At 37.9% G+C, this 21,118-nt stretch overlaps 1 protein-coding gene across 1 annotated transcript in view; it reads right to left on the reverse strand.

The window, feature by feature from the left end:
• The window catches only part of PIK3C2A (phosphatidylinositol-4-phosphate 3-kinase catalytic subunit type 2 alpha), a 106,724-nt gene that overhangs the window by 59,056 nt on the left and 26,550 nt on the right, over window positions 1-21,118 (reverse strand). The window contains exon 2 of the mRNA XM_032641584.1: window positions 17,171-18,310. Within this exon, the coding sequence (XP_032497475.1) occupies window positions 17,171-18,244 (1,074 nt within the window). The 5' untranslated portion in view covers window positions 18,245-18,310. The remainder of the gene's footprint in view (window positions 1-17,170; window positions 18,311-21,118) is intronic.

Below are 21,118 nucleotides of genomic sequence, written 5' to 3' on the forward strand. Positions count from 1 at the left end.
ACTACGTAAAAATACTTGATTTAGCACAAATTTCAAATGTAAATTTCCTTTAAAATTAAAATGGGAACCTTCTCAATTAAAACTTGAGTGAATGAGAACATAGTATATAAATTTCAAGAGTTGTAATGGATTTCCATAACCATGACAAACAAGATTTTGTCAGAAAATTAAACTGAAAATTCAGGACAGCAATTCCTTTATTAATTTACTGCTTTTATAATGTGGCAGAGCCCCTTCTGCTAGAATGTGATATGTACATGGGGAAGTGACCAGCCCTGAGTTCTAGAAAAATCGCTACTACAAATAACAGAGCTCATGGGAAAAACAGAGTTAAGGCAGACTACTCAAAAATCAGTGTAATCGGGCTTCCCTGGTGGTGCAGTGGTTGAGAGTCCACCTGCTGATGCAGGGGGCATGGGTTCGTGCCCCGGTCCAGGAAGATCCCACATGCCGCAGAGCGGCTAGGCCCGTGAGCCATGGCCGCTGAGCCTGCGCGTCTGTAGCCTGTGCTCCGCAACGGGAGAGGCCACAACAGTGAGAGGCCCACGTACCACAAAAAAAAAAAAAAAAAAAAAAGTGTAATCAAAGCCCTAACTAAAACAATAAGAAGTCTTTACAGAAACACTAGTGCAGTTAAATCTCTACTTGAATTTGCACCTTGAATTATGGTCTTTGATCCTCTGAAGCCTCCTTAAACCCTGGAGCTCCTGCTTCCTAATTTGTTATATGGATTCTGAAGGGCATTTGCTTCTAGTGAAGACCAATTTCAATGAAGTTAAAAATATACCCCAGGATGAAGGGGCTTCCCTGGTGGCGCAGTGGTTGGGAGTCCGCCTGCCGATGCAGGGGACGCGGGTTCGTGCCCCGGTCCGGGAGGATCCCGCGTGCCGTGGAGCGGCTGGGCCTGTGAGCCATGGCCGCTGAGCCTGTGTGCCTGGAGCCTGTGCTCCACGGCGGGAGGGGCCACAGCAGTGAGAGGCCCGCGTAGCGCCAAAAAAAAAAAAAAAAAAAATATACCCCAGGATGTAGACTTCTTCACCAAAGTTCTTAATGCAAACAGAAATGTCTTCTCTGTCTGCACTTACTGTTTCATCAGAATGCTTAACCCTGTGGAATGTGGAACTGTTCTTGTAGCCACCATTTTCACTTCTGCAGGACTTTCAGTGTTTTCCTAATATTTTCCTGTATTACTAAGATATTCCCTTTAATTATGAGAGTTTGTTCTAGATTGCTTTGAAATGTTAATATGCTGGGAAAGATTATTTTTGAACAAATGCTACCTCCCCATTATACTGACATCAATCCCATATTTACCAATTACAGAAGTTAATCTGTGTTACAGAAACAAGTATTGTAGCAAATAGACCATACTACCTGAAAAATGGATTTTTATATTTCTAAAGAAATCCTCTGGTTTGCCACTCCAAGTCTACCACAATCTAATCCAATAGTATTTCCCAGAACTTCCCAAGTGAATATTATGTCCAAGTTAGTTTGAATCATATCCTGTTCCTATGAAACACAAACTGAACTATCTTGCCTCTGAATCTTTGTCTTCGATGTCTTCCTCCTAACCTTCCCTCACAACACAAGTCAAAGATCTATTAATTTTTTAAGGCCCAATGGAATGCCACTTCATCTACAATGTTTTTTATGAATATTCAGTATGAAACATTTCTTCCCTCCTAGCATTTCTAAGTACTTAGTCTGAACCAAACACCAGTATCATTACATCCTGTTTTATATTTGTCCTAATGTGAAAGCTCCTTGAAGACAAGAATCAAATTTAACTGAATTTCATATTTTTGTAAAACTTTATATCCAGTTCATAAGGAACCCAACCATTGGTTCAATTTGTTAAATGTTCTGCTCCCTCTAAAAACAAGTTAAAATTTACTTCCATAGAACCAATGAATTTGCCATAGCAGTCATAAAACAATGAAAAAATATAAGGCACTATGTAGTTCCTTCAACTGTCTCCTAAAAAGAACAGCAGTAATTTTCATAATTAATATCTGATTCTATAAAATAAGTCTTTTTCTAATTATTATTATTATTAAAAATAATATCTAAATTACAGTGAGATACCACCTCACACTCACTAGGATAGCTACTATTAAAAACAAAAAACAGGGCTTCCCTGGTGGCGCAGTGGTTGGGAGTCCGCCTGCTGATGCAGGGGACGCGGGTTCGTGCCCTGGAGCGGCTGGGCCTGTGGGCCATGGCCGCTGAGCCTGCACGTCCGGAGCCTGTGCTCCGCGGCGAGAGAGGCCACAATGGTGAGAGGCCCGCGTACCACAAAAACAAACAAACCAAAAAAACCCAGAAAACAACAAATGTTGGCAAGGATGTGAAGACACGGGAACCCTTGGGCACTGTTGGTAGTAATGTAAAATGGTGTAGCCACTGTGTAAAACGATGTGGTGGTTTCTCAAACAATTAAAAATAGAATTACCATATGACCCAGCAATTCTACTTCTGGGTCTATACCCAAAAGAATTGAAAGCAGGTATCAAAGAGATACTTTTATACCCATGTTCATAGCAGCATTATTCACAATAGCTAAAACATGGAAGCAATCCAAGTATAAACCAACAGATGAATGGAAAAGCAAGCAAACTGAGGTATACAGTGGAATATTATTCAGCCTTAAAAATAAAGAAAATTTTACAATATGCTACAATATGGATGAACCTTGAGGACATTATGATAAGTGTATAAGACTCACAAAATGACAAATATTATATGATTCCACTTATATGAGGTACTTAAGAGTATTCAAAATCATAAAGACAGAAAGTACAATGGTGGTTGCCAGGGGCCAGGGGGAGGGGAGAATGGAGAGTTACTACTTAATAGGTATAGATTCAGTTTTACAAGATGAAAAGTTATGGGGATGGTTGGTGGTGATGGTTGCACAACAATGTGAATATATTTAATACCACTGAACTGTATACCTTAAAATGGTAAATCTGGTAATTTTGTTATATGTATTTTACCACACAAAAATATATCTAGCAATTACTGAGCATTTCTTACATGTAAGGTTCTGCTGTAATAAATTTAGTCATGTATGTATGTGTGTGTGTGTGTATATATATGTATGTATATATTATTTATTTCTCACAAAGCTCTAGTAGGTGGGTAACATTACTATTATCCCCATTTTACAGATTAAAAAATGAGGCACAGAGAAGTTAATGAGGCACATGAGGTCACATGACTAATATAATCAGAGTTAGGATTTCAACCCAGGCAACCTAACTTATTCACTATGCCATTCTAGTACCTCACAACAAAGTCTCCTGAAAAAAAAAACCTTTAAAACACGAGAGAAAAACAGCATTGTGACCTTTGCAGGAGCAATGCTATAAAAAATTTGTATTTTTGTTGACCTAGTAACCATCTTTCCTTCTTTAACTCTGTTTTTCATGTTCCACTTATTAATAGATTTTGAATCTCCTTAGTGGCATTTCTAGATGCTTTTTTTAAATCAAAAAAAGTATTTTTTACAGTGCCTTTCATGTATTAGGTCCTTCCTTTCAAGCAAGTTGTAAGTTTCAATTGATGGTGACAGAAATAGATTATAATAACTAATTATCTAGTCATACATCAAGGTAATAATAGAATCTGGAAAATTAACACAAATGTTCTGCTCACAAAGTAAAAAACAGCTGGGCTGCCAGTGATTTCATCTTTACATTAACATTAGCATTTTTTTTGTTTTTTTTCCACTCTTTCTGGAACCAAAAACCATTTTTTAAAAAATTTCACACCTATTCCCTCAACTCTTGCTCCTGATCCCTTCCTCAAACTCCAAACAACTTAAGCATCAAATCATCTCTTTCCTCCACTGATCTTGCACAAACTTTTATGCAGCACTCCCGGCTTTCTACTACATACTGCAGTTATATGCACATACATTTTGTCTCCCCCTTCTAACCCGAGTTCTTTAAGGATGAGGTCTGTGAATGGTTAATATTTGTAGCCCACACATTTTGTCCTCAAATTAAAAAAAAATTTTTTTTAATAAGAGCCTTTCTTTTTTTTTTAATATTTAAACATTTATTTAATATTTATTTAAGACCCGGCTTTGCCGGGTCTTAGTTGCGGCATGCAGGATCCTCATTATAGCACACGGGATCTTTTAGTTGCAGCATGTGGGCTTCTTAGTTGTGGCATGCGGACTTCTTAGTTGCGGCATACAAACTATTAGTTGCGGCATGTATTCAGGATCTAGTTCCCCAACCAGGGCCCCATGCATTGAAAGTGCAGAATCTTACCCACTGGACCACCAGGGAAGTCCCCTCAAATATTTTTCAATGAATGAAAGAGGCAAATGATAATAAGAAAAAAATCACTAATGTCATTATCCAATATATGAAACAAAGAGGTTTGTGGGGGAAGATACTGAGTTCTCTAGTAAATATTTTGGGTTTGGAAATCCATGGAGATGTTTGGTCATCATCTAGAAATACTCTATTACAAAATTCTATTCCAGAGCTAAAGACAAAGAACTGGGAATCATCCAATTTCTGCACTTTTCTACAGGGAAATTTCTCTCTGCTAATTGTTGTCAGCATCTATCAGGATCACTGACAGAGCAATATCCCAACCAAACGGATTTTGGGTCTAAGTTCCATCAAAAGGAAAGTCTCTTCAGGAGGCTGAGGAATACCTAAGGCACTGCACCTACTGGACATCAAGCGGGACATCTCTTTATACACATATGAATGGAGAGAGAGAGATTTATTATAAGAAATTGGCTCATGTGATTATAAAGGATGCCAAGTCTCAAGACCTGCAGTCTGCAAACTGGAGACCCAAGAGAGCTGATGTTATAGTTCTAAGTCTGAGTATGGCAGGCTTAAGACCCAGGAAAAGCCAATGTTTCAGTTTGAGTCCAAAGTCAGGGAAAAAACCCCAATGTTCCAACTCAAAGGCAGTCAAGTTGAAGGAATTCCCCTTTTTTGGTGGTAGGGTCAAGCCCTTTTGTTCTATTCAAGCCTTCAACTGTTAGGGTGAGGCCCACCACTTTAGGGAGAGCAATCTGCCTTTACTCAGTCTACAAATTCAAATATTAATTTCATCCAGAAGCATCATTACAGACATACCCAGAATAATGTTTGACCAAATGTCAGAGCACCCCATAGCCCAGTCAAACTGACACATAAAATTAATCATCACTGCATCTCAACCATAGACAGCCAAGGAGTCTAGATCAGTAGCTTTCAAACTCTATCTCAGAGCCTCAAGAATAAAGCACTGACCAAGAGAGAACTGATATATTAAAAACAACCAAAAACAAAACCTTGGGGGAGTGCCTATATTTAGAAACTAGACAAGGAAAACAATTCAAAGATTACAGGAGGAAAACTAGGAAGTAGATTTAACTACGGCAATACAAGAGAAGTTTCAAGAAAGGAACGTGGTCAATTGTTGCAAATGAAGCAATAAGGATGGACAGCGAGTATGGTCACTAGATTGGCAATTAGTATTCATACTACCAGAAACAAGTTTCTGCAATATGGTAGGAACAAGAGAGGATGTTGAGGGACTGGAAAAGCAGTAAGTACAAATTCCACTTTGAAGAATAATCGTAAAAAATACTTTGGGGAGACAGGAACAAGAAAAGAGGTGAAAGAGTTAAGTTTGGGAGAAGAGAAGGAATATCTCTTCCCTCCAAACCAGAAAGAAGAGGCAAATAAATCTGAGGTGGGCAAGTGCATACAAAGAATAACCATAACTTCACTATTTAAAAAAAAAAAAAAAAAAAAAAAAAGGTAACTGGAAGTCCTAGCCAGAGCAATCAGACAAGAAAAAGAAGAGGAATCCAAATTGGAAAGGAAGAAGTAAAATTGTCACTGCATATGACATATGATACAGAGAAAATCCTAAAGATGCCACCAAAAAACTGTTAGACCTAATAAATGAATTCAGTAGGATACAAAATTGATACATAGAAATCTGTTGTATTTCTATACACTAACAAGAACTGGCAGAAGGAGAAATTAAGAAAACAATCCCATTTACAGTTGTGTCAAAAATATTATAATAAAATACCTAGGAATAAACCTAACCAATACAGGTAAAAGACCTGTACTCGGGAAACTATAAGATACCAATGAAAGAAAGTGAAGATGACACAAGTGGAAATATATACTGTATTCATGGATTGGAAGAATTAATATTGTTAAAATGGTCATAATACCCAAAGCAATCTACAGATTCAATACAATCCTTAACAAAATACCAATGGCAGGACTTCCCTGGCAGTCCAGTGGTTAAGACTCTGAGCTTCCACTGCAGGTGGCACAGATTCGATCCCTGCTCAGGGAACTAAGATCCCGCATGCTGTGCAGCGCAGTCAAAAAAAAAAACAAAAAACCAAAGGCATTCTTTACAGAACTAGAACAAACAATTCTAAAATGTGTGTGGAAACACAAAAGACCCCCCCAATAGTCAAAACAATCCTGAGAAAGAACAACAAAACTGGAGGTATCATGCTCCCTGATTTCAAACTACCCTACAAAGCTACAGTAATCAAAACAGTATGGTACCAGCACAAAACCAGAAACATCAATTAATGGACCAGAACAGACAGCCCAGAAATAAACCCACACTTACATGGTGAATTAACCTATGACAAAGGAGGCAAGAATATATAATGGGGAAAAGGATAGCCTCTTCAAGAAATGGTGCTGGGAAAACTGGACAGCTACATGAAAAAGGATCAAACTGGACTTTCTCTCACCATATACACAATTAAATTCAAAATAAATTAAAGACTTAAATGTAAGACCTGAAACCATAAAACTTCTGGAAGAAATCAGGCAGTATGCTCTTTGACATCAATCTTAGCAATATTTTTTTGAATATGTCTCCTTAGGCAAGGGAAACAAAAGCAAAAATAAATAAATGGTACTACACCAAACTAAAAAGCTTTTGTACAGCAAAGCAAACATCAACAAAATGAACAGGTGGTCTACTGAACGGGAGAAGATATTTGTAAAGGATACAGCTGATAAGGGGTTAATATTCAAAATATACAAAGAACTCATACAACTCAATATCAAAAAAACAATTTGATTTAAAAAATGGCATTTTTCAAAAGAAGGTATAGTGGCCAACAGACACATGAAAAGATGCTTAACATCACTAATCAGCAGGAAAATGCAAATCAAAACCACAATGAAGTATCACCTCACACCTGTCAGAATGGCTATTGTCAAAGAGACAACAAATAACAAGTGCTGGTGAGGATGTGGAGAAAAGGGTACCCTAGTGCACTGCTGGCAGGATGTAAATTGATACAACCACTATGGAAAACAGTATTTTTTTTCCGCAAAAAATTAAAAATAGAACTACCATATGATCCAGCAATTCCACTTTTGGGTATTTTTCTGAAGAAAACAGAAACAGTAATTTGACAAGATACATGCACCGCTATGTTCACTGCAGCATTATTTACAACAGCCAAGATATGGAAGCAACCTAAGTGTCTACTGACAGATGAATGGATAAAGAAGATGTGGTATATACATACAATGGAATATTACTCAACCATTAAAAAAAGAAAAGAAATCTCACCATTTGGGACAACATGGATGGACCTAGAGGTTATTATACTAACTGAAATAAGTCAGACAGAGAAATACCGTATGATTTCATTTATATGTGAAACCTAAGAAGCAATACAAATGAATAAATATAACAAAACAGAAACAGGTTCATAGATATAAAGAACAGAGGGGAGGGACTTCCCTGGTGGTCCAGTGGGTAAGACTCCATGCTCCCAGTGCAGGGAGCCCAGGTTCGATCCCTGGTCGGGGAACTAGATCCTGCATGCGTGCTGCAACTAACACTTTGTATGCCACAACTAAGAAGTCCACATGCCACAACTAAGTCCCAGCACAGCCTAAATAAATAAATCTTTTTTTTAAAAAAAGAAGAAGAAAAAGAACAGAGGGGAGGTCAGGGGTGGGGGTTGGGAGTGGGGGAATGAAATAGGTGAAGGAAATTAAGTGGTACAAACTTCCAGTTACTAAATAAATGAGTCATGGGGATAAATGTAAAGCATGAGGAATACTGTCAATAATATTGTAATAACTTTGCATAGTGACAAATGGTAACTAAACTTATCATGGTGATCATTTTATAATGTATAGAAATGCCAAGTCACTAAATTATGTTGTGCACCTGGAACTAACAGTGTTGTAGGTCAATTATAATTCAATTTTTTAAAAAGGTAGTGAGGTCAAGGAGATGTGGAAAGGGTAAATTAAGGGCTTAAGGAAAGTGATGCAGGTTTGCAATAATTCACAAAAACTTACCAGTGCATACTCTATAAAGCAGTTATAAGAATATGGGAGGGCCTTCCCTGGTGGCGCAGTGGTTGAGAATCTGCCTGCTAATGCAGGGGACACGGGTTCGAGCCCTGGTCTGGGAGGATCCTCCCACATGCTGCAGAGCAATTAGGCCCGTGAGCCACAACTACTGAGCCCTGCACGTCTGGAGCTTGTGCTCCGCAACTAGAGAGGCCGCGACAGAGAGAGGCCCGCGCACCGCGATGAAGAGTGGCCCCCGCTTGCCGCAACTAGAGAAAGCCCTCGCACAGAAATGAAGACCCAACACAGCCAAAAATTAATTTAAAAAAAAAATGAAACCATGTCCAAAAGAAAAAAGAATATGGGAAAGCTTTACACCTAAACAAGTCATGCCATCTTACCCCAGAAATTAGATGGAACACCAAGTTTTCAATAAATGTATTTTAAGCATTAAATATAAACATATCAGCTGCTTTTCAGAACAAAGTTGGTTACTTCGTTACCAAAATTTTATAGAGACTTCAGTAATCTACTCAACTAATGTATTATATTCAGCTAGACAATGAAAAACCACATTTTATTCAACTTTACCTCTTCTTTAAAATTAACGTTAGACATTGTGCTAATGGGGATATACATGTTTATAGTGTTAATATAATCAACTTTTAGAAAAAGTCAATAGCCACAGAACTTTGCAAAACCATTTCTATGAAAATAATTTCATTCACTACTAAAATCTTTGGGATCTATTCAAAGTAGCTAAATTATAGCTATTAACTAAAAGTGTGATTTAAACTTAAATCGCCAGAAGACAGTTTTAAGTACTATGCCTTTTCCTGGTTTTGAAAACAAAAATTTGAACTAAAGTATTTAGATTATTATGAACAAAAGACACTAGAAGGAAATAGGAAGTAAGACTGCTGAGTGAGAAGAAAAATACCCTTCAGAGTTTTTACCACAAAGCATAAAATTCTTACAGGAAATGAACACTTAAGTATGTAAAGTAATTATAAAGAATAGGCACTGCAATCTTATTTCCCAACAAAAAATATGAACCTCAGGGAAAAGTTTTTAAATAGAGATGAATGGTGTGTGAAAAATTAAAAGTTCCACACCAATGTTTGTGTCACAGACTTCTTAAATCAGCCTATTATTAGCGTTCTGTTTACCTCCCCCTTTTGGTCCAAATCAAACCAAACTTTATCTTCTTGTACACAAACAAAATGATGAAATTTTAGTGTTAATAAAAGGGCTTAGAACTTTTCTTTGAAAATAAAAATCCTTTTATAGCATTTGTAACAAGTGCACACTAAACCTCTGATTAAAGACCTCCAATAACTATGCACTGACCACCTGAGAGGAACCATTACCAAATGGCTATTTATAAGTTCCTTTATTGATATTTAACCGTATATCTGCCTCTTTGAGTTTTATTCCCCATTGGTCCTTGTTCTACTTTTTGGGACAATGAATTTTAAAACTAAGTTACTAAACTGAATTTCTCAATTCATAGAGAAAAATATAAACAAATAGGATTTGCGTAATTTTAAGCTTTCTATGAAAGGTTATTTTAACTTTTACACCTGCTACCACTTGTCTATTAAAATCTAGCACAGGGCTTCCCTGGTGGCGCAGTGGTTAAGAGTCCGCATGCCGATGCAGGGGACACGGGTTTGTGCCCCGGTCCGGGAAGATCCCACATGCCGCAGAGCAGCTGGGCCCGTGAGCCATGGCCGCTGAGCCTGCGCGTCCGGAGCCTGTGCTCCGCAACGGCAGAGGCCACAACAGTGAGAGGCCCGCGTACCGCAAAAACAAAAACAAAATCTAGCACAACGTACCATGTAATTTGCACAAAGCAACGCACTTAATGTATTGGAAAACTTAGAACATAACCGTTTCACCTTTGTTTTACAAAAATACCATGATTTTCAGGTATTTTACTTCCTGAACTGCTTTGAGAACCTATGTCCCAAACATAAAACTTTAAAAGAAAAAAAGTCAACTTCCTCTTTTACAGGGCAACTTTCCAAACTTTAAATATTATTCCTGAAAGGATCTCAGAAATTATCTAGTCCAACTAACTTTATATTATAGATGAAGAAACTCAGATTCACAACATTGTGAAAATGACTCTACTACCCAAAGCAATCTACAGATTCAATGCAATCCCTATCAAACTACCACTGGCATTTTTCACAGAACTAGAACAAAAAATTTCGCAATTTGTATGGAAACACAAAAGACCCCGAATAGCCAAAGCAATCTTGAGAACGAAAAAAGGAGCTGGAGGAATAAGGCTCCCTGACTTCAGACTATATTACAAAGCAACAGTAATCAAGACAGTATGGTACTGGCACAAAAACAGAAAGATAGATCAGTGGAACAGGATAGAAAGCCCAGAGATAAACCCACGCACATATGGACACCTTATCTTTGATAAAGGAGGCAGGAATGTACAGTGGAGAAAGGACAGCCTCTTCAATAAATGGTGCTGGGAAAACTGGACAGGTACATGTAAAAGTATGAGATTAGATCACTCCCTAACACCATACACAAAAATAAGCTCAAAATGGATTAAAGACCTAAATGTAAGGCCAGAAACTATCAAACTCTTAGAAGAAAACATAGGAAGAACATTCTATGACATAAATCACAGCAAGATCCTTTCTGACCCACCTCCTAGAGTAATGGAAATAAAAACAAAAATAAACAAATGGGACCTAATGAAACTTCAAAGCTTTTGCACAGCAAAGGAAACCATAACCAAGACCAAAAGACAACCCTCAGAATGGGAGAAAACATTTGCAAATGAAGCAACTGACAAAGGATTAATCTCCAAAATTTACAAGCAGCTCATGCAGCTCAATAACAAAAGAACAAACAACCCCATCCAAAAATGGGCAGAAGACCTAAATAGACATTTCTCCAAAGAAGATATACAGAATGCCAACAAACACATGAAAGAATGCTCAACATCATTAATCATTAGAGAAATGCAAATCAAAACTACAATGAGATATCATCTCACACCAGTCAGAATGGCCATCATCAAAAAATCTAGAAACAATAAATGCTGGAGAGGGTGTGGAGAAAAGGGGACACTCTTGCACTGCTGGTGGGAATGTGAATTGGTTCAGCCACTGTGGAGAACAGTATGGAGGTTCCTTAAAAAACTACAAATAGAATTACCATATGACCCAGCAATCCCACTACTTGGCATATACCCTGAGAAAACCAAAATTCAAAAAGAGTCATGTACCAAAATGTTCATTGCAGCTCTATTTACAATAGCCAGGACATGGAAACAACCTAAGCGCCCATCATCGGATGAATGGATAAAGAAGATGTGGCACATATACACAATGGAATATTACTCAGCCTTAAAAAGAAATGAAATTGAGCTATTTGTAATGAGATGGATAGACCTAGAGTCTGTCATACAGAGTGAAGTAAGTCAGAAAGAAAAAGACAAATACCGTATGCTAACACATATATATGGAATTTAAGGGAAAAAAATGTCATGAAGAACCTAGGGGTAAGATAGGAATAAAGACGCAGACCTACTGGAGAACGGACTTGAGGGTATGGGGAGGGGGAGGGGTGAGTTTTGACAGGGCGAGAGAGAGTCATGGACATATACACACTAACAAACGTAGTAAGGTAGATAGCTGGGGGGAAGCAGCCGCAAGGCACAGGGATATTAGCTCGGTGCTTTGTGACAGCCTGGAAGGGTGGGATGGGGAGAGTGGGAGGGAGGGAGACGCAAGAGGGAAGACATATGGGAACATATGTATATGTATAGCTGATTCACTTTGTTATAAAGCAGAAACTAACACACCATTGTAAAGCAATTATACCCCAATAAAGATGTTAAAAAAAAAAAATAATAATACAAGGAGGAAATGTCAAAAAAAAAAAAAAAAAAAAAAAAAAAGAAACTCAGATTCAGAGTGTGAATTAGCTCCAATTAATATTCGCTTCTTCAGGCAAAATATCTCCAATCTTTTCAACAGTTCCTTAAATAGCATAGCTTCTAGATCCTGAACACTGTAGTCTTCTCAAGACACACTCTAGTCTACCACTGGTCCCTTTTAGAATGTGGTGCTCAAACATAATTATTACATGGGGTTTTAAAAGAGCAGAGGGGACTTCCCTGGTGGCGCAGTGGTTAAGAATCCGCCTGCCAATGCAGGGGACACAGGTTCGAGCCCCGGTCCGGGAAGATCCCACATGCCACGGAGCAACTAAGCCCATGTGCCACAACTACTGAGCCTGCACTCTAGAGCCCGCGAGCCACAACTACTGAGCCTGCGTGCCTAGAGCCCGTGCTCTGCAACAAAAGAAACCACCGCAATGAGAAGCCCGCGCACTACAACGAAGAATAGCCCCCGCTAGCTGCAACTAGAGAAAGCCCGTGCACAGCAACAAAGACCCAACGCAGCTAAAAATAAATAAATAAATTTATTAAAAAATAAAAAAAATAGAAGAGCAGAGTATAACAGAATGATCAACAACTACATACCTCCTCAGTCATGCCACAGTTAAACTCCTTTAAGGAGCCTAAGCCACCTCAATTCAGACACTGTGCCATTTAGTAAAGCTACTGATGTACACTGTAGTAATCTAGCTCCCGTCTCTGATTGATCAGCTGATCAAGTCATGTTATTTTTGCTTACCTGGCTTTGACTCACGTCTCTCGCAACCAATTTGATTACTTCTTGATCCTTCCCCCTGTACTTTAAACAAAATCTAAGAACATGTTTCTGCTAGAACTTGCCTAGAAGCCTAATTCCTAGAGTTTGAACAAGCAGTAATTCTCTGCAACTCCCATGTGATCTGATTTCCCAGAGCTTGTTAGGGGAATTCTTTTCTTATCTTTAAGAAACTACCTATCCTCATCAGTCCTGCAAGATGATTTCTGAAAGTAACCCAAATAGGGAAAATATCAAGATGATACTGTGACAAATATTAAAAATGAGTAGGAAAAGATGTATGCAGAGACAATGAAAGGGATATAAATGAGTATCACAGCCCTGCCCCCACCAAAGGAAAGGGTGGAGAAAACATCGGTTGAACCAGAAGTGACCAGTCTAAACTACAGAGGGCAACAGGGAAAGGAAGCAAGTGTTTTGCAGCAAAAGCACTGGCAATCTATGCCACAGGTTTTAAGTTACAAAGAAACTGAAGAAGAAAATATTAATTGGAGATAAGTCACCCTCTGGATCTAAGTTTCTTCATTCATGAAATAAAGTTGGTTAGACTAGATAATTGTGGTTATCATCTTAAATATCTCTAAAATACGATTTCATTTAACTAATTACAATACCATTATTACATGAAAAAATTAATAATTCCTTAACTTCTTCATATTTCAGTTTCTTCAACTGTGAAATAGGTATGGGTCACTCTGATCTCATAGGATTCTTAGGAACTCTCTATTGTCTCAGTGATTATAAAAAAAGAGTTCAGTTTGAACATTTACAGCACAGATAAAAAGCATGTAGCTCTTAGGTTCTGAGTCCATTCTTGGATCATTGATAGCAAGTAATTCTGGTAGACCCAGAAACCTCAACTTGTTTCAGATGATAACCAGAGTTCACCTGGAATGGTAATTTCAGCTCATCTGGAATAATCTATTTCCCTTAGTGAATAAATGAATTTCCACTGCTGGGAAAGTTAGAATTAGAGATACAGAGATAATGAAATAAACCAAAGTCATTTATAAATATTTTATTAAATTCAAGATAATCTACATATTGTGGCTACAATGCATATATTGTAGAGGTGCAAATGCATACCCATGAAGGTGTGATGCAAGGAGCAGGAGGATTATTTGAAAGTGACCTGGATGCTCACTCTGGGTTGCCTGGACAATCAGGGGCTCTGCCTTCTACCAATGGGAGGGCTGAGCCTAAACTCAGCTCCCTTTAGGACCAGGGGCTTCTTTTTCCCTGATAGCAGAGACTGCAACTTTCCCTAGCTCCTGAGATCTCCAGTTACTGGCAGCTGCCCTTCCCAAACTACTTCTGATACCCCTAATCCAGACTACATGGTGTCAAACACCATGCCCTCATGCTAAATCCATAAAAAGGAGATCCACAGTTAGAGAGGGATCTCTCTATTGGAACACTGACCCAAATGTGAATCCGGCAGTAACCTGGCCTGAGCAGGATGGGAGGATCAGGGGGACCAGTGTCTTCCTTTAAAAAAAAAAAATGAGGTAAAGTTCATAGAACATAAAAACTGCCATATTAACCATTTAAAAATGTACAATTTGTTGGCTCACAGTACATTCATAATGGTATGTGACCATCACCACTATGGTAAGAACACTGAAATGTTCTAATTCCAGAACACTTTCATCATCCCCCCCAAAAAGATCCCTGTACCCATTAAGCAACCATTCCCCATTCCCTCTTTCCTCCAACCGCCCCCAACAAACACTAATCTGCTTTCTTTCTCTGTGGATTTGCCTTTTCTGGACATATCATATAAATTGAACCATACATGTTTTTTTGTGTCTGGCTTCTTTCACTTACAATGTTTTCAATGTTCATCTATGTTGCAGCATATATCAGGGCTTCATTCCTTTGTATGGGTGAATAATATTCCATTGTACAGACATACCGCTTTTGCTTTTACCCATTCATCAGCTGATGGACATTTTGGGTTGTTTCACTTTTTGGCTATTATGATTAAAGCTATGAACAACCCAATTTTTAAAATGGGCAAATGACAAATAGACATTTCTTCGAAAAAGATACAGAAGTGGCCAATAATCATATGAAAAGATACTCAACACCACTAGTCAACAGAGAAATCCAAATCAAAATCACAATGAGATATCACTTCACATCCATCAGGATGGCTATAATCCAAAAAACTGTCAAATAACAAGTGTTGGCAAGCATGTGAAGAAACTGGAACTCTCATACATTGCTGGGGGGAATGTAAAATGATGCAGCCACTATGGAAAAGAGTTTGCTCGTTCCTCAAAAAGCTAAGCATAGAATAACCAGCAGCTCCACTACTAGGTATAAGCCCCCCGCCCACACTTCCTGATTTGGCTTAAAGTTTTCCCTTCTCCTTTCAAATACTTTAGGAAATGACTGTTATTTGTAAATACAAAGACAAAAAATCATGACAAGATGACATAGAATATTAAGAGTAAATAATATGACATTAGAATAAATATTTATGATTCCAATTTAAACTTGAAATTAACCTGTGACTTTTAAATTGAAAGGTGTTAAGAAATTCTGTTACTAAATTTGTAAACAGTACTGAAAAGCTTAAGAGACCTTAATAACAGGTGTTTCTTAGTGGGGAGCTGTAGTCAAAATACATTTGGAAAACACTGCACTGGTTAAGATTTTTCTGGGTTCTGATTGTGTTATCCAAAGAAATCCTCATCCTTTTTTCTTAACCTTCTTAATATCTGCTTTTTTCTCCCAAGACATCTAAAATGGTTTTTAAGAATCAACAATTCAACATAAACCCATCCAAATCATGCAAAATTTGCTTATCCTCCCCTAAATGCTAGTTGAATCTCAGTGCCTAAACAGTAGCCAAATGCTGATCTAATTAGCTGAATGATATGATTCACATTAAGAATGAGGCTTAAACATTCCTAGAATCCACAGATACCATAAGAGCAAAATACAAATCTTCAGTGGTATACTATCTATGGAAAGGAAAAGTCTAAACCCTGCTGCCTCTCTTCTAAGAGAAGACATCTTGTCCCAGGCACCCTTAACTAATTTTTCCAGACAGTAAGACTATATGAACTCAGCAACTATGCTATATAGACTACAGTTCTTTTCTTCACTAATATCAATACAGGTGTTTAAAGAGAGTCCTTTAAATGGCTTTTCTCCCATCTCTCTGGGGCCTTCCTTCCTTCCTTCCTTCCTCCCTCCCTCCCTCACTTCCTTCCTTCCCTCCTCCCTCCCTCCCTTTCTTCTACTCATTCATTCATTCATGGTTAAAAACAACAAAACAATATACATGAGAATTTCTATAATGGGGTTAAAAACCAAAATTCCTTATTTACCCTGAAAAATAAAGGCAATAAGGAAAAGAAAGTAGGACTACATATAATGAATGGACAAGGAGAGACAGATAAAAATTATTTTTAATGCCTATCAGTGAAAGCCAGATCCTTGATTATAGGTTTTCAAAATCCACAATCCTAGAAAAGATAATATTAATAGTAAGCAATTTTTCAATCTGCCTGGGACTTCCCTGGTGGCGCAGTGGTTAAGAATCTGCAGGGGACACGGGTTCAATCCCAGGTCTGGGAAGATCCCACATGCCGCAGAGCGACTACGCCCACAAGACACAACTACTGAACCCTCGTGCCACAACTACTGAAGCCCGCACGCCCTAGAGCCTGCGAACCACAACTACTTGGCCCATGAGCCGCAACTACAGAAGTCCGTGCACTCTAGGGCCCACATGCCACAACTACTGAGCCCACACATTGCAACTACTGAAGCCTGCGTGCCTAGAGCCCATGCTCTGCAACAAGAGAAGCCATCACAATGAGAAGCCTGTGCACTGTGACAAAGAGTAGTCCCTGCTCACCGCAACTAGAGAAAGCCCACATGCAGCAACAAAGACCCACCACAGCCAAAATATTTTTTTTTAATTTTTAATTAAAAAAAATTTTTTTCAATTTGCCTAAACACATTTAATCCTTTTCCACACAATCTAACATTCACAGTATACTTAAGAAAACAAGATTCAACATAAAAAATATTTCTTTTACCAAATAAATTATGTACACAAATATGAATTCTCTGTTACACTAAGTTTGAGAAGTGAGTAAGAAAAGACTATACCTGAGATATTTGGCCCTGGACTTTTGTAGGCTGAGTTGTTCGAATATTTAAAGACTGGCTTCTTGTTACTGTTGCCCCAGAAAGAGATTTTCCATTCACCTTTCTTTCAAGGTGACAACTTGCTGGTGATCTCTCTTCAAGAAGAACAGCATCCCAAGGATCGTCTGCTAGCAAACCTGGTATATTTTTCTCTTCTTCATGGTCCAATACCTCTACACTGTCCACCTTAGGCTTACTTAGAGGATCCAAGTCTAACCAGTCAAACTTACTGATATCTTCAGACTTTGGAGACGCCTGTAGATTGCTGATAGTAGATTTTGAATTTGTTATCTCCAAATCAGTCCTTGCTTTTCCATTTTTTAAAAATTCTGATGTACTAGCTATTTTGTCAAACAGCTTTGCCATGTCAGGACTGACTACTGGACGATAGATAGGTAAGCTTCCTTGTGGATGAAAGGGTGTGGTGGGTGTTAAAGGATATGAAAAATATGGAGACTGTCCTGGAAGTCTTAAATATATAGGTTCTGTGGATGGAAAAGTAGGCATTCTTGGATTGAAGCCATTTTGGAATACAGTCTGTTTACTACTGTAAGTTGACTGGTAAACAGAAGGTAAAGAGTAACTGGAAGGCCCAGATAATCCAGGTGGCCACTGTCCTCTCTGAATAGCAGGTCTAAGATACAGCTGTGCTGAAAATGAAGGGCTCAGAACAGGAGTAACTGGCAATACAGGTGTGTTTCTAGTCTCGAAACTGTCATCCAGCAACAGTTTCTCAAGTTCAGCTTGGGTAAGCTTTTCTACATCAATATCTACTGCTCTTTTTTGGGTATCTGATTCAGGAAACACCATGAGATCATAATCCTGTTTGCTATAAACTTGTGCTTTTTGTCTGGTGCTGCTTGACCACTCATAGCCTCTCTGGTTATCGGTCACCCGTCTATCCTTTTGCAGTTTTGCTAAAGCCTCTGCTTCCATCTGTAATGCTTCTTCTTTGCCTACATCTTTTGTTCTTGTTGGTTCCAGATGTGAAGATGAACACTGCTTAAACCCATTGTTGTTGGATATCTGAGCCATGTCCACTTAAAAGACCAAACCTTCTCCAATCTATTTTTTTTCTTGTAGCTTCCAAAATATCAAGACCTGCACGTAAAAATAAATATAACACTCGATTAGATTTTTAAAACACAAATTTGTTTTGTTTGTAACCTACCACATATGATTTAGGATTTAATGCCACTTACAAACATACCATGAAATGAAATGAAATAGGGAAAATCTTGGTGAAGGAACACTTTTAAAACACCTTATACACTGTTGGGTTAAGAGACATGTTTAGACATACATGACTTTATCCCATTTCCTGACCTAACAGGAAAGCTAACACAGTAAATGAACTCAAGAAGCTGTCACTTCAGTTGTCACACTGGCTGCCATTAACCAGTTGCACTTCTGGCAGAATTCTTGGCATAAAATGGCTTAAGTGCCAGTCACAAATTTTCAAGAGTTCAGACACAGTTTACTGTTATGCAAATAGCAAGTCAAAATGGTTTCAATCTTTTACTATTTGTAAAATTGCTCAAAAGCCAATTAGCAATAAAAGTATTCAACACCTAGTAAATAAAATCAAGTAACTATTATTTTATCAAATCATCATATAAAAAATTAAGGGCTTATAATATTCTAGAAATTTTAAAAATGTATACTGTAACATAGATTAGAATAATGTAAGTGTTAAGGCTATAAGAAACTGTAATACTGCACTCAAAGGTTAAATTATGGCTGAATCTGTCACATAGCTCTGATCACACTTCTATTCTAATTATCTGCAGTTAAATCAATAGTTATGATACTAGAATTTCTCCTTTTCCAATTGCTAAAGTATCTATTCATAAACTAGAAGATAGTTTAGTAAACTTTCTCATGATCAGTTAATAAACATTTATAGTCCTCTATTTAAAATAAACACTTAATTCAGATCAAGACTACCCTATGAAGCAAAATGACCAATTAAAGGGTTAGTTATCTACTGTGCAACAGAGGGCATATTTCCTGCTTCTAATCAATATGATACAGGGATTAAATGTGGATTCTGGAGTCATATCACCTTTATTTATGATGCTGTAAGGTCTTGGGCAAGTGATAACTTTTCCACATGCCTAGTTTCCTAACTTTTAAAATACGAGAAAGTATCTATTTCCTAAATTACAAAGGATTAAAAATGAAACAATGCAACTAAAAGTGTCTATCACTGGTCTTAAGCATAAGCATTAAATAAATGGCATCTACTGTTAATCTGATCTGATTTGAGATAAACCTAGTTTGAATATAAAGCAAGAGAGCTCCTGTTTACATCCTTTTTCTAGTACAGTGCTTATCTACAATATGTGCTCAATAAATGCTTAATGAAAGTATGTAGGGAAATGTCCAAAGTGAATTCAAATTAATGTAACACAAATGAAAATCCTAAGTGTTGAGGTATACTAAATGAAAAAGTTATTAGTGATGACATGAAGAAAGGCAGTCAAGAAAGACATCATCTGCAATTCTTTTATACAACGACAGTTGAGTTTCTGAGGCATTTCACTGAAAAGCTATTCCAAATTTTTCCCTTCCCTGGCAGGCTGCAAAACTAGGTATGATGTACACTTAAAGTCTGTACACGTCACTGTATATAAATGTTTTGTGAAAAGAAAAAACTGAATACTGACTTGCTAAATATGCATGAAGTACTTAGAGAAAAGTACTAACATCTACAATTTATTTTGAAATGCATCAAAAATAAGATAAATTGATAAGAGGGATGATACATGGATAAATAATGATAAAGCAAGTATAGGAAAATGTTAATAGTAGAATCTAGGTGGTAGATATGTGGGTATTCACTTTGAAATTCTTTCAGCTTGGCCTCATGACTGAAAGTTTTCACAATAAAATGTTGGGTGGGGGGGAATGGGTACAGATTCTTCCCATTCCCGTATATACAGCCGCTCTGCAATGCAACTTTGTTGTTCCTCCCATAAAGAGGTGGAGTCTATTTCTCTACTTGATCTCATTTGTAGCTTCCAATCTCAGTCGGCCTTGTGACTTGCTCTGACCAACAGAATGTGAAAGAATTGACACTGTGAGAGTTCTAAGCCTATCATAAGAGGCCCAGCTGCTTCAGCTCTTCCTTACCTGAGTGCAGCAACTGCCATGTAAATGCTCACATAGGATGAGAGAGCACAAAGAGAGAGATCCAGCCAACAGCCAGCATCAACCACCAAGCATGTGAGTGCAGACACCATCTTAGACCATCTGTCCACAGTTGAGATGACCACAGCCACCTGACTGACCCAAGGCAAGACCAGCAGAAGAAACCACCCAGCTTGAGTTCAAGTCAAACTGCTAACCCACAAAATCATTTTGGAATGGAATAGATAACTGATACACCTTTTCTTCTTACTTTTAGAAAACAAAACTGAAGCCACTTACATATTTAATACAAAGTTTCTGTTTTAACCTCCACAGTTACCACTACTACCTTCCTTCACACATCCTCAGAGAATGAATAGCCCCTTTTCCTTTCTAAGGATGCCCCCTCCACTTATATCCTTAATCCTACTGAATTCCCCTTCTTTATCAATGACTGCCTCCTTTGTATTATCCATTTCTCATTTACTTGCTTCTGCTCCTCTACCATAAAAATGCTCAAGTTTTCTCCATACTGAGGGTAAAAAAATCTGAACATTCCCCATTAGACTCCAGTAGCTTTCAATTTAATTTTCTCCTTTCACTGCCAAACTTCTTGAATGAGTGACCTAGAAAGTCCTTTCTTTACTTACTCTGCCTTAGAAAAATTCTACTTGTCCTTCAGGGCCCAATTCAAAATACAGTCTCCTGTCTGAGGCTTTGCTTAAGCAGCTCCTACCAGAATTTATCTTTTTAGCTCAACTAAAAATGTTTATCTTT

The sequence above is a fragment of the Phocoena sinus genome, chromosome 8 (assembly GCF_008692025.1).
Source record: "Phocoena sinus isolate mPhoSin1 chromosome 8, mPhoSin1.pri, whole genome shotgun sequence".
Classification (NCBI taxonomy): Eukaryota; Metazoa; Chordata; class Mammalia; order Artiodactyla; family Phocoenidae; genus Phocoena; species Phocoena sinus.